Below are 13,220 nucleotides of genomic sequence, written 5' to 3'. Positions count from 1 at the left end.
TTGTGTTTTAATTGTAATTGTGTGTTTTTAACTTGTCTCTTTTCCATTTTTGTAAAGCACTGTGAATTGCCCTGTGTATGAATTGTGCTATACAATAAACTTATCTTGCCTTGCCTATACAATAATAAAATACAGTAAATATGTGCATATTTCAGTGTTGTGGAGGAAGTTACATGTATTCTATATATATTCCCTGTGCCTTTGCACAGACCACATAAGAGTGGATGACTTTCTTTGTAGTTTATGACACCTGTAAATTCTTAACCTTTTATGACCTTTCTTATCTGTTGGGTTTAGGTCACAGACCAGTGTGACACTTGGGGGGGGGGGGGGGGGGGGGTCTGAGACGAACTCTGTGATTTTTGATCACGACCAAAGATGAGGTCTACATGTATACATGCAAAAACCAGATTTAGTGATGCAATGGTTTTCTGATTATCCTGGGACAAGTCCAACCTATTTAACAATTATTTAGTCAAATTTAACCGCACAATCACAGACAATTGGAATTATTTGGACATGCAGGTTTTACTTCAGTGCTACATCTAATAGGGAGACATTAGCATTTAGTACGTGTTATCATATGCATGGATGAAAGCCCATCACCTTCAGCTGAACCTGTCCAAAACTGAACAGCTGGTCTTCCCAGCTAAGCCAACCATACCGTAGGAGATCTCCATCACTACTGACTCCATACCTCTGGCTCCTACCAGTGTAGTACGTAACCTGGGAGTCATGATTGATAATCAGTTGACCTACACAGATCATGTTGCTTCTGTCACCTGATCATGTCGTTTCACTCTGTTCAACCTAAGAAAGATCAGGCCATACCTAACCGAACAGACCACCCAGCTCCTGGTGCAGACTATGGTTATCTCCCGCCTTGACTACTGCAATGCTCTTCTAACGGGCCTCCCAGCTTGTGTTGTCAGACCACTACAGATGGTCCAGAATGCAGCAGCGCGTCTGGTCTTCAATCAGCCTAAAAGGGCACATGTCACCCCCTTACTCATTGAGTTACACTGGCTACCCATAGCTGCCCGCATCAAATTCAAATCTTTAATCCTAGCCTACAAAATTCTCAGTGGGTCTGCTCCTGTCTACTTAGGTGCACTAATAAAAGCTTATGTTGCCCCACGACCACTCCGCTCATCTGGAGAACATAGTCTGGTGGTCCCCAGACCTTGTACAAGACAATCCAGGCTCTTGTCATGGGCCGTTCCACGTTGGTGGAACGCTCTACCAAGTGCTACAAGAACAGAGTCATCCCTGCCTATCTTCAAGAAGCTCCTGAAGACCCAGCTCTTCCGAGAGCATCCCCTATCCTAGCACTGTCAGACATTCCATTTTAAATATTCTAATAAGGTTTTTCCCAGGATAACCACAGATTCTTCCAGGATTATCTCTGGACCTGCTGCGGTGGTCCTGCCTCTCTCCTGCCCTCATCATCACCACTCACTTATCCTCAACTGCCTCCATGTGTCTCCCCCTACTCCCCCCTTCTCCCCCAGTCTTTATCTCTATCGCTCTCTCTTTTTCTCTTTCTTTACTCTCTCTCTTTAACCCCAACTGGTCAAGGCAGACGGCCATCCTCCAGGAGTCTGGGTCTGCTCCAGGTTTCTGCTGTTAAAGGGAAGTTTTTCCTTCCACTGTCACCATCACAAGTGTTTGCTCCTGGAGGATTCTGTTGGGTTTCTGTAAATTGGCTTAGAGTCTGGTTTTGACCAACTCTATAAAGTGTCATGAGATAACTTTTTTTGTGATCTGGCATTGTATAAATAAAATTTGATTGATTGAGTGATTTAATTGGTTTTCCCCTGTAAGTTGCTTTGGAAAAAAGCGTCTACCAAATGCATAAACATAAACATATAATAAATATAATGCAGAGAAAAAGACACTGGCAACTTTTTTTTTAACCAAACAGAATCACATTGAGATTGAGATCTCTTAAAGGGCGACCTGGCCATGAGGTCAGCAGCACATGTGATGAAAGAATACAGATTTAAAGGACAGGAAATAGCAATGTATTAAAACAAACAATAATTTAGTAATAACAAAAGTAAACGTAAAGTTAAATAAAAGATATCGCAAGAAATGAAATGAGTGTTTAATTTTACTTACAGGAAGGAGAAAGGAGCTGATAGATTATTTAATACAGAAAGGTGTGAAATAAAGGAACATTATTATTTCCCTCCTCTTTATTTTATCATTGAGACCAACTATGTAGAGGCGACGTAATGACTCCGGTCCTGTAGGTGGCGGAATACATTTAAAAGGACTCGAATCTGCCGGGAAACTACAGAAGAAGAAGAACTGAACAGGAAGTGTTGAGTTTACATGTTTAGCCTGGACAAGTGTCCCTGCTCTAAACCTTAAACTGATGAGTAACCACACATCGCTGGTAAGTCACAGAAATCAGATTAAATATAGCATGATACGAGTCGAGTTGTACCGTAAACCACCCGTTTAACCGGCTTTAAACGAGCCGGTAGTTAGCATTATGTGAGCTGTTAGCCGAATGCTAGCTTCCTGATGTGTTGGAGATTTTATCAAACTCTTTTTACTCTTCGGTGTTGACTGTACATTCAACACTTCATTTTGCTGTTTCTAGCTCCAACTTTTTGTGTTTCATTTCAGTTGGAGTGAGTAGTTTTTTTTCCTGTTGTAGTTTGTGGAAAAGCCTGAACTAATCTAAACTTCGGGCTTGTCTGAAGTGAATTAACATTAGCTGCGTTGGTCAATATTTACCAAGTATAAAACAGATACACTTCTGTGGTCCCTGTCCTCTGGGTTTGTGTTGTTTTGTTCTCAGGTCCTGTTGTCATGAATAGTGTGTGTAATAGTGGTTAGAGTGTTAATGTGTGGAAGTTTGAACACTGCCAGGGTTACAGTGTGTTTGGAAGTAGAACTCTGAACCATGACTAAGGATGAAAACACATCTGTTGTTTAAATCTACCAAACATGTGGTCAGTTTGAAGTTTACATGTTGAATTAAAATCATCATCTGCATAAATTTTATAACATTGCACCAATAAATGCACGTCCTGCAGCATGATTTGATTTTATTGTCAGTTCAGTAGATGCACATGACGTACAGAGAACTGAGATGGTAAAAATAGAATAAGAATATCAAATCAAACCTATTTACAACACCAGTGAGAAGAGAAGAGAAGAGAAGAGAATAGAAAAGCCTTTATTGTCATTGTGTTCAATGAAATTAGGAGTGTTACTCCAGTCAGTGCAACAATATGAATAAAAAAAAAACAAAAACATAAGAAAATAAAAAAGCGAATATAAAATTACAAAAAAAAAACCCTAAAAAGTAAATTAAGAAAGTGGAGTATAAAACTTAACAAAAGTGAAATAACAATAGAACTAAAGTAGAATAAAATAAAAGTCATGAGTGGAGGGGTTCAGCAGCTTCAACATCAGTAACACAAACATTTTTCATGTACAAATGTAAGTGTAACGTTAGTAGACATAAACATGGGTCAGTCTGGTTCAACACAATGACTATGAGGCCTGTTGGACTGATGTTAATGTGAATGGAAGGAATGAAATTAGACCAAAGACCATGAGAAAAATGTCTTAAAGTCATAATTTGGCTCCATCAAACCTGCACATACCCAGTTTGTGTAGTTAGTCCATTTTTTGTGTATTTTGTGTACTCTAGCGTTTTTTTGGTTTTTTTTTTTTTTTGGCATATTTTAGTAAATGTGAGTGTTTGTTGTTTTTTTTTTCTTTGCATTTTTGTGTAACTTTAGTGTAGTTTAGTGTATTAGCCCAAGTCTGTATATTTAATGTATCATAGCATTTTTTGTGTGTATTTTAGTGTTTTCTAGCATATTTCTTTTGCATATTTGAGTGTACGTGAGTGTATTTTTTGTGCATATTGGTGTATAATAACGATGAGGCCTGTTGGACTGTTATTTATGTGAATGAAAGGTCTGGAATTTGACCAAAGATCATGGAAAAAAAAAAAGTCTTTAAAAGTTATAAATTTGGCTTCATCAAACCTGCACATACCCTGTCTGTGTATTTAGCATATTTTTGTGTATTTTAGTGTATTCTAGCATTTTTTTTTTTTTGTATTTTAGCATAGTCTACCATTTTTTGAATTTATATTTTAGTGCATTTGAGTGCATTTTTTGACCATTTTTGTACCTGTTGAATCAAAAGTCTGCAATTTGACCAAAGACGCCTGGAAAACTGTCTGAAAAAGTCCTAAATTCATCTTCCTTAAACCTCTAACTCTAACCTAAGCTACAGTCGTCCTCACTGTAAGGCCTGCTCTGATCTACTGGAGCGTTTGTACTCGTTCCCATGGCTGGCATCGACCTTTGAACACACCCTGTGTACATAAGGCGGGTCGCTGTGAACAGCCTGATTTAAAGCGTGGTGTGTTGACGAGAGTTTTATAATTAGTAAATGACAATGATCTGTACCTGGGACTTTGACACTGTTGTTTATTTACCTGTGGTTCATGACTGTAAGACTGAGTCATGTGAACACTTTAATGTCTGTTCTAAAATGTAGGAAAACAGAAGTATTTACATCCAGTAAAAGGCATAAGGATAAATAATGACCAAAGGGCATGTGGGGCTGTTTACGTACAGGCCAATAATATAAATAGATCAGGAAATGTTCATTCCTTCATGAATTAAGTTCATAAATGTCTGATCTTTGACTCTTCTGTTTGTTCGGTTGATGCTGCTTCATCCTCCTCCTCATCTTCATCTCTTTCCGCTCTTCCAGCTCCTGCCGTTGTGTGTTCATGTGAGGTTGTGTTTGTGAGTTGGTGTGTGTGTGTGTGAGTGTGTGTGTGTGTTGTGTGTCATCAGCCCCACCCATCATGTCCCCAAACCCATCGACGCTCCACCCACGTCCATCAGTGTGTTTTCTCCTCCTCCTGCTCCTGCTCACCCCCTCCTCCTGCACGTCAGCCCGGAAAGACCCGCTCCAGCCCAGCCCCGAGACCACAGACCAGAACCAGGCTGAGGCCGAGACCTGGGACCGGAGCCAGAGCGAGACTGAGACCTTGAACCAGAGCCAGGGTGAGACTGAGACCCAGACCCAGAACCAGGGCCAGAGCCAGAGTGAGACTGAGAACCAGAACCAGAGCCAGGGTGAGACTGAGACCCAGAACCAGAACCACAGCCAGAGCGAGACTGAGACCTTGAACCAGAGCCAGACTGAGACCTTGAACCAGAGCCAGACTGAGACCTTGAACCAGAGCCAGACTGAGACCTTTAACCAGAGCCAGAGTGAGACTGAGACCTTGAACCAGAGCCAGAGTGAGACTGAGACCTTGAACCAGAGCCAAAATGAGACTGAGGCCCAGGTCAAGAACGAGAACCAGACCCAGGTCGAGAACACGACCCAGGCCGGGACCCAGAGCCAGGCTAAGACCCAGAACCAGGACCGGACCCAGGCTGAGACCGGGAACCAGAACCAGACTCGGGTAGAGGTTGAGACCCATACCCAGGTCGCAACCTTGAACCAGATCCAGGCCGAGACCCAAAACCAGCTCAACACAACGCAAGGTAACTGTTGAGTGTGTGATCCAGTAGCTGTTGATTACTTCCGCCAAGGAGGTTGTTTTTGTCTGCGTTGGTTTGTCTGTCTGTGTGCAAGATAACCCAAAAAGTTATGGATGAATTTGGATGAAAATTTCAGGAAATATTGATACTGCCACAAGGAACAAATGATTAAATTTTCGTGGTGATCGGGGGCGGAGGTCTGCGCTCTCCGAGTGCTTCTAGTTTTCCTTATGTTTGTTTGTTGGTTTAAATTGATCTGATAAATAGACTTTTTGATCCCACAATGCGGAAATCTCTGTTTACAGCAGCAAATACAAAAATAAAGTACCAGAAAGACAGAAAATACACACTTGTGAAACATAAAATATAAAGAGAAAAAAGTATTTATGTAAATTTATTTCTGTTCCAGATGAATGTTCTTAAATGTTTAGTGTATTTGTAGATCCACTGTGATCTATAAGTTATAATGTACATGTGTAAATGATACTGAAGCAGAATTTTGGTAAAATTCACTTATTTTTCAGGTTGTTCAGGTTATTGACATTTTCGTAATTATATTTTCATGCTGTAACTTTGCTTTTTCACTCTAAAACATAGATAAAAGTGTGTAGTTGTTATTATTTATCGGTTATTATGTTATTTTTTTGGTTGGGTACTGTTTTTGGGTTTTTTTGGGTCATCAGTTGTGTCCAAATGCTGCTCTGTTATTTTCAAATGGACCACATGATGGCGCCAGAGTCCAGTTGTTCCAGATCTTGTCCATGAGGTCTGGACCTGATCCCCTTCACATGAGGACACATAACAGCTATTGATCAGGACTGGTTTTACCTTTGAACCCCTGATGTCATCTGTGATGTTTATGCAGGTTTTTCATGTGTTTTAGTGCAAATGTGTCAATAATAAAATATGGATAATCAATGACCTAAAACATGAAAACATAATACATTGTCATACACATGACTGAGATGTTTGTGGAACATGTCTGAGCTGTTCACGTTTACATCTGACATGGAGTAGAAATGAAAATCGTCGAAGTAAAAACTAATAGTGTTGGATTAATTTAAATTCAGTTACTGTGTAAGAGTCTGAGTCAGCCTTTATCTGAGGGTTAAATGGAATACATATTTATTATCCTTTTTTCTTCACATACAATAAGAAAATACAGTAAATATGTGTACAACCTTAAAAAAACAAACACAAATCGCACTAAATGCGTTAAAGTTTGTTTATTCTGACCTTTGACCCCATGACAAGAAACAGCTCAAACAGTTACAAACATCTGACATGAGTTGAATCAAACCTATTAAATTAGTTAATTTTTTTTATTTTCTGATTAATTTGTTTGTTTTTTTGGTTATTCTGTAGATTTTGTTTAGTTTTTTTTTTTTTTATTTAGTTTTCTGTGTTCATTCATTTATTTTGTTGTTTTTTGTTAATTTGTTAACTATTTTGTTTTGTTCAATGTGTCGAATATTTTCTTCTTTTTATTTTGTTGATTACTATGGTTACTTTTATTCATTTTGTCGATTATATACATACTGTGATTTAATTTATTTTTTTTTCCTCAGTTTTTTTTTTTTTTTTTTCATTGTTGCTTCATGTAGTTACTGATGTAAAACCTCAGAAAATGAATGCCATAAATCTCATATTGTTTGAACAAAAAATTTTTATTTACGTGTATATATAGTTAAATTTTTCTTATTGGGCAAACAGTTAAATTTTCATGAATATTTGAAGTAAACCATACATGTATAACATTCACCGCAGACACGTCAGGAGTTAAAGGGTTAAAGTGTTGACGTTGGATCAGCTCTGATGTTCTGTTGGGTCAGTATCATTGTGATACAGAGGTGGTGAAACCATTCACTGATGGGATGTGATGTTCTGCAGGTGGTGATGTTGGCATTGGAAATGCAGCCGAGCTGGACTCCAGTGATGCGGCGTTGAACATTTCGCCTTCTGTTCCAGACCTGAATGACACCAGCCACGTTCTCGTCCCGTCTCCTGATTCTATGGAAAACACTCCTGAACTGGACCTAAGTGGACCGTACAAGAACCATACCTCTGTCAGACACCAGTTAAATGACTCTACGGCGTCCCTCAGACCTCCGGAGCCTTCGCCCACCGTGCCACCCAATCAGCAGCCAGCGGCGCCAAATGACACGGGTCACTATGCCAATGCCACAGTCCCCGACCAACAGACTGTTCATCCTGACCTGGGTGTCGGCACTAGTCCCACTACGACCACCACCACGACATCTACAACCACGACGACAGCATCTACAACCATGACAACAACAACAGTGGCTCCGCCCCCTCCGACCACAGCAAAACCAACACCCACGACTCATACCACCTCCTTACAGACTCCGCCCCCCACACTGCAGCCTAAACCAGCGGTCCCAGTCCCGACGTCCACTCCTTCCCGTCCAGCGACCCCCAGCGTTGCCGTGGTGGAGATGGCGGGCGGAGCTCTGAGCCGGCAGCTGGTGGACACGGCGTCACTGCTCGCCGTCCTGCTCTTTGGGTTGCTCTTCTTCCTGGTCACAGTGGCGGTGTTCGTCACGCAGGCCTACGAGAGCTACCGGAGGAAGGACTACACGCAGGTGGACTACCTGATCAACGGCATGTACACCGACTCTGGGGTCTGACGCAGCGAGGGGGCGGGGTTTGTCCATGTGGGCAGGACCGGTGGCAGCTGTGGAGATGTGTTTGGAGTCAGACTCCAAGACGAGGTGATCCAGAGAAACCAGGACCTGAAGCAGGACCTGAACCAGGATCTGTGTGTCATAACCTTTTTCACATAGTGCTTTGTTCGATCATTCTTCTCCTGAATGTAATGAGTTTGTCCTGTTTTCTTTTCCTGAACATAAACGGCTGAAGCAGACGTTTCCTCTACTTACACCACGTTCACATTGCAGCTAAAAAAAAGGCCCAAATATGATCTTTTTTTTTTTCTTCTGTTTTTTTCAATGACCGTCTGATCAGCACAAATCAGACCCAGGTCACTTTCATATCTGGTCCTAAATTGGATTCATATCTGATGTTTTTCAATGCGGTTTCAGTCTGAACAGTCATGTAGTATTTCATTTGATTTTTCCATCATTGAAATGCAACAGACGTTCTAATTCTGCGCTGGTGGAGACGGGACCCGAAAAGATCCATATTTTCCTTGTTTTTTTATTTATGATAAAAATGAACAAAATGTTCTTAATTTATGATAATTTTGTTAATTTTTCACTTGTTTTTCTTCATTTCATTGATAATTTTGTTCATTTTTTGCTAGTTTTGTCTTTACGTTTATGATAAGTCAACAACATTTTCTTAATTTGTAATAATTTTGTTCATTTTTGGCCTGTTTCTCTTATAGTTTATGATAAGTGAGCCAAAACTGACTAAAATGTTCTTAATTTCTTATTATTATGAACAAAATTTTCTTCAAATGCATGACAATTTTTTTCATTTTTGGCAAATGTTTCATACTTTTTGAGAATTTTGTTAATTTTTTGCTTGTTCTTGCAATATAATTTTAGCATTTCATCCGACTTTTACGTCATTGAAATGCGACAGATGTCATAAATCTGCACTGGTGGAGGCAGGACCAGATTCATACGTCACTTCAGGACTGTAAACTGTTCATATATGAGTGATGGCATCGCATTTATATTATTATGTAAACAAACGCGCAAAAAAAAAATCCGATATGATCCTCCAGGCCTGCAGTGTGAACATGGCGTCGGTGTCTGTCGGTGGTTTGTGGGTAGTTCCAATAGTTGGGATTCTTCCAGGGTGATGGACGCTCAACACGTGATCTGATCTTCGTTTTCAGGAAATAAGTCGAACCATTTCCGCAGCAGTTTCATTCCTTTGCACATGAATGTAGAGTAGAGATAAAAAAAAAAAAAAAAAAAAGAAAAGGACCAAAGCGAACTGACAGAAGTACTTTTATTCCCTATGAGGAGAACATTTAGAAGGATGGATTTCTGTTGGAACAATCGGACCAAGTACAGATGGGGTTCAACATTTCTAAGGCTACATCCGATCTAACACGTCGTGTTCAGGATCCGTTTGGAAACGATGACACAGACCGACATATTTTCACTGCTCTCACATGATCCTTTCAGACAAAAACAGACATCCACTTTGACGACCGGCTGTTCACTTCTGGATGTGTAAACACTAACGTCATGACCAAATACTGAATATAAACACATCCGACTCTTGTTCAGTCTGTGATGCATCCACTTGTAGAGGTTATAACTGTCCAGGAACGCTGATTCCGTCAAAGACTGGATGTTGCGAAGCTGCTCCGTAAACACATGGGTGTGGATGTAGCCTTAAACACAGTGGACTGAACTAAAACAGGATGTGACTCTAATCAAATGTCTATAAACTTGAGGATTTTGCACATTGTTGATGGGGACGTCTCCATTTCCAGCAAAGGTTTTCGTGTCAGTCGGAGTCGTTTAGTGTATGCGTTCAGTGTTTTTTCTGTGAATTTGTCTCCATTCAACACTCATTTTAGTTTGTGTTTACATTGTCGACATTGTCCCTCCAGTATCCCGCCCACAGAGGTCCTTCTAAACACCTAAAGTGTATAATTCACACAGTGTCATAGAAATGTCCAAAAAATGAATGTTTTTCAGATGGTTTGTTTTGAACTTTTTTTTCACATTTTTTTTGTATTTCATCAACTTGAGCCATAAACAAAAATAACAAATACTCAAATAACTGTCATATTTTTAACCCTTTAAGCCCTATAAGTGCCATATAATGTAAACAAACTATATTTTTTTAATGCACAAAATTTTTTTTTAACATACTACATAAAAATTTGATTATTTTTTTATTTTTTCCATCCTGGCATATTTCAGTGATTAATACCAACATTCATTAATGTGCTTTATTATTTTTTGTGCGAGTTGAAATGCTAAAATGTGTCAGTGTGCATTTTGTACTCACTTAGTAGAAGGGTGTTAGTGTAGGAATTTAACATCATTTTGCAATGTGATTATTTTAGTGGATGGGTCAGAATTTTAAAAATCATGCAAAAATGAGCAACTTTTGAATTCTAACCAAAAACAAATTATGAAAAATAACATAACATTTAATAACTTGAAGTGCAAAGTGTGCATAATATGCTCACCTGGGTACTGGAAGCTAAACTTGGAGGATGTCACCGTTAGTTCTACCTTCATTCCATTCCTGACATTTCCCAGTGAACACATTGAATCGCTGCTTCATTTCTAACCTGATTGAACGTGGTTTCTTTGAGCGGTGACGTCAACGCCATCGGAAGGAAGACGCCAGTTCTGACACAGTTCACGCTTGAGTTGTCCCTCAGATGTAGACGTCTGTCCGGTCGGTAGCTGCAGCTGGGGTCAGAACAGAGCTGAACCCGACCCAGAGTCTTCCATCCTTTAATCAGGACTAAATAATCCTGTGGAAAAAACTTCACATGCTTTCACAGAGTTTTCTCACAAAGACAGAGTTGAATGCAGAACCGTCTGCCAGTGGACGGACGCCGTTTCCATCTGCTGCCGTTAAACTTCCCCAGATGTGGCCCGTTGTGTCGGTGCCAAAGCGAACGCCGCCTGGCCTCGCTTTAGTCGTGGACCAGGGACCAACCATCGAGTCCCATCCGCCGAGGACGTGTCCAGCACCTGTCAGTCTGCGTCTCAGTGTTATTGTTTGCTTGGTCACAGTTTGTTTGGCTTCATTTTGACCCGATTCATTCAAGAAGCAGCGTCGACAGATGGAGTCAAACAAACCAACAACACATGGGTTCAGTTTGACAGAGAAAACATCCATCACATTTCACACAAAACCAGCTCTTTTTCATTAAGGTTTGTGTAGTGACAGTCGGATCAGTGGGTGTTAACCTTCCAGTCTTTGGGTGAGCATATTATGCACACTTTACACTTCATGTTATTAAAGGTCCTATTATTTTTCACAACTTGATTTAGGTCAGAATTCAAAAGTTCATTTTTACCTGATTTTTTAAAAAATTCTGACCCATCCCAATAAAAGATTATTTGCATCAAAAAAAAAAAATGGTTTGTTTACATTACAAACATGGTGTTTAAAGGGTTAAATATGACAATTATTGAATATTTGGTATTTTTGTTTATGGCTCAAGTTGATGAACTACAAAAAAAGTAAAGTTTAAAACAAACTGTATGAAATTTTTTGACATTAGGGTGCTGTGCAGATTGTGCGTTTCAGGTGATTAAAGGACCTCTGTGGGTGGGATACAGGAGGGTTAAAGGAGACGCCTAATGGAAAACAGAACACAGACAGTGATGGACATGTCTTTTCTAGATGGAGGATTTGCAGACGGCTGTGAACTTGGCTGTAGTTTGAGTTGGAGTTTGTTTGGTGCTGGAACCTCATTTTTTGGCGTTGGCTGAGTCCATTTCAAAGCAAACAACCGTGTTGGTTTCTGAAATACATGACAAGAGTCTGTATTTCTACTCAGATAACCGTGTCGCCCTTTACATGAAAGTCTCCTCAGCAGGGGTGTCAAACATACGGCCCGAGGGCCAAAACCGGACACCAAAGGTTCCAGTGTGGCCCATGGGATGAAAATTTACACTGAAAACATTAAACATCAATGATGTCAAAGTTGTTTTTGCTCAGCAGTCACATACAGACCGATGACAACTCAAATAGAATAAAATATTAGCAGAATAACCTATGAATAAGGATAACTCTAAAAACTCTTCTTGGTTTAATGTGAAAAAAGTAAAACTACATTATGAAAATGTTTACAAAACATTCTTTAAAAGACAAGAGAATAACGTGAACAAATATGAACAACCTGAAATGTCTTAAGAAAGATAAGTGTCATTTTAACCATATTCTGTCTGTTACTAAATGTTTTGTGTATTTGTAGATCCACTGTGATCTGTAAGGTGTTAATAAGCTGAGCCATAATATTGTTGAAATTGCACTTTTTTCAGGTTGTTCAGGTTATTCACATTTTTATGATGTAATTTTACTGTTTTCACTTTATAACAGAGAAAAGTTTGGAGTTGTCATTATTTATAGGTTATTATGTTATTTTACTGGTCTGACCTGCTTGAATTGGGCTGAAAGTGGAACCTGAACTAAAATGAGTTTGACACCAGTAGCTACAGTTAGCTAACGTTAAAAACCAACCAGCATCAAACAGCAAAAATCCTGACACACTCTTGACTGAAGCGAACAAATCGTCCGTATCAGACCTTTGACAGTTATTTTGATGCTAGCGTTAGCTTGTTGCGGTGTCTGTTAAAATTTCAGCGAGTTTCCGCAGAATCACAGCAACATTCAGAGCAGGTTCTAGGGATCTACCGATGCTAACGGTGGACGTTAGCTTAAATAAATGCTGTGTTTGAGCTGGGAATGACCTGAGCTGGCTGTTCCAGTATAAGTCAAAACCAGAAGCAGTATCAGTTCCGGCCTGGTCCCCTACTGTCTGTCAGTCTTAGTAAAACCAGTTCGGTTCAACTCGTGCGAATGCGAGATTTGTGTCGATGTTACCGATGGACCTTACACTAAATTTCATGAGTTGCTAATCAGACATGCTATTTACAGCTGTTGATGATCACAGCCATCTTAGTCATTTAGGTTCATCTGACTTCAGGTCAACATTTCCAGTTGGGACTGTGACCTTTTGACCTTTGACCTCCCACTTGG

At 39.9% G+C, this 13,220-nt stretch overlaps 1 protein-coding gene across 1 annotated transcript; it reads left to right on the top strand.

Moving 5' to 3' along the window:
* The first annotated feature begins 2,309 nt into the window (after nucleotides 1-2,309).
* On the top strand, nucleotides 2,310-8,461 carry c6h11orf24 (chromosome 6 C11orf24 homolog). Its single transcript, XM_030136129.1, has 3 exons — nucleotides 2,310-2,401; nucleotides 4,756-5,543; nucleotides 7,431-8,461. The coding sequence occupies exons 2-3, from the start codon at nucleotides 4,853-4,855 to the stop codon at nucleotides 8,189-8,191; spliced, it is 1,452 nt and encodes a 483-aa protein (XP_029991989.1). The 5' UTR covers nucleotides 2,310-2,401; nucleotides 4,756-4,852; the 3' UTR covers nucleotides 8,192-8,461.
* The last annotated feature ends 4,759 nt before the right edge of the window (nucleotides 8,462-13,220 follow it).

The sequence above is a fragment of the Sphaeramia orbicularis genome, chromosome 6 (assembly GCF_902148855.1).
Source record: "Sphaeramia orbicularis chromosome 6, fSphaOr1.1, whole genome shotgun sequence".
In the NCBI taxonomy this organism is placed as follows: Eukaryota; Metazoa; Chordata; class Actinopteri; order Kurtiformes; family Apogonidae; genus Sphaeramia; species Sphaeramia orbicularis.
The sequence above is the reverse complement of the archived record's forward strand: the minus strand, read 5'-3'. Positions and strand labels throughout refer to the sequence as shown.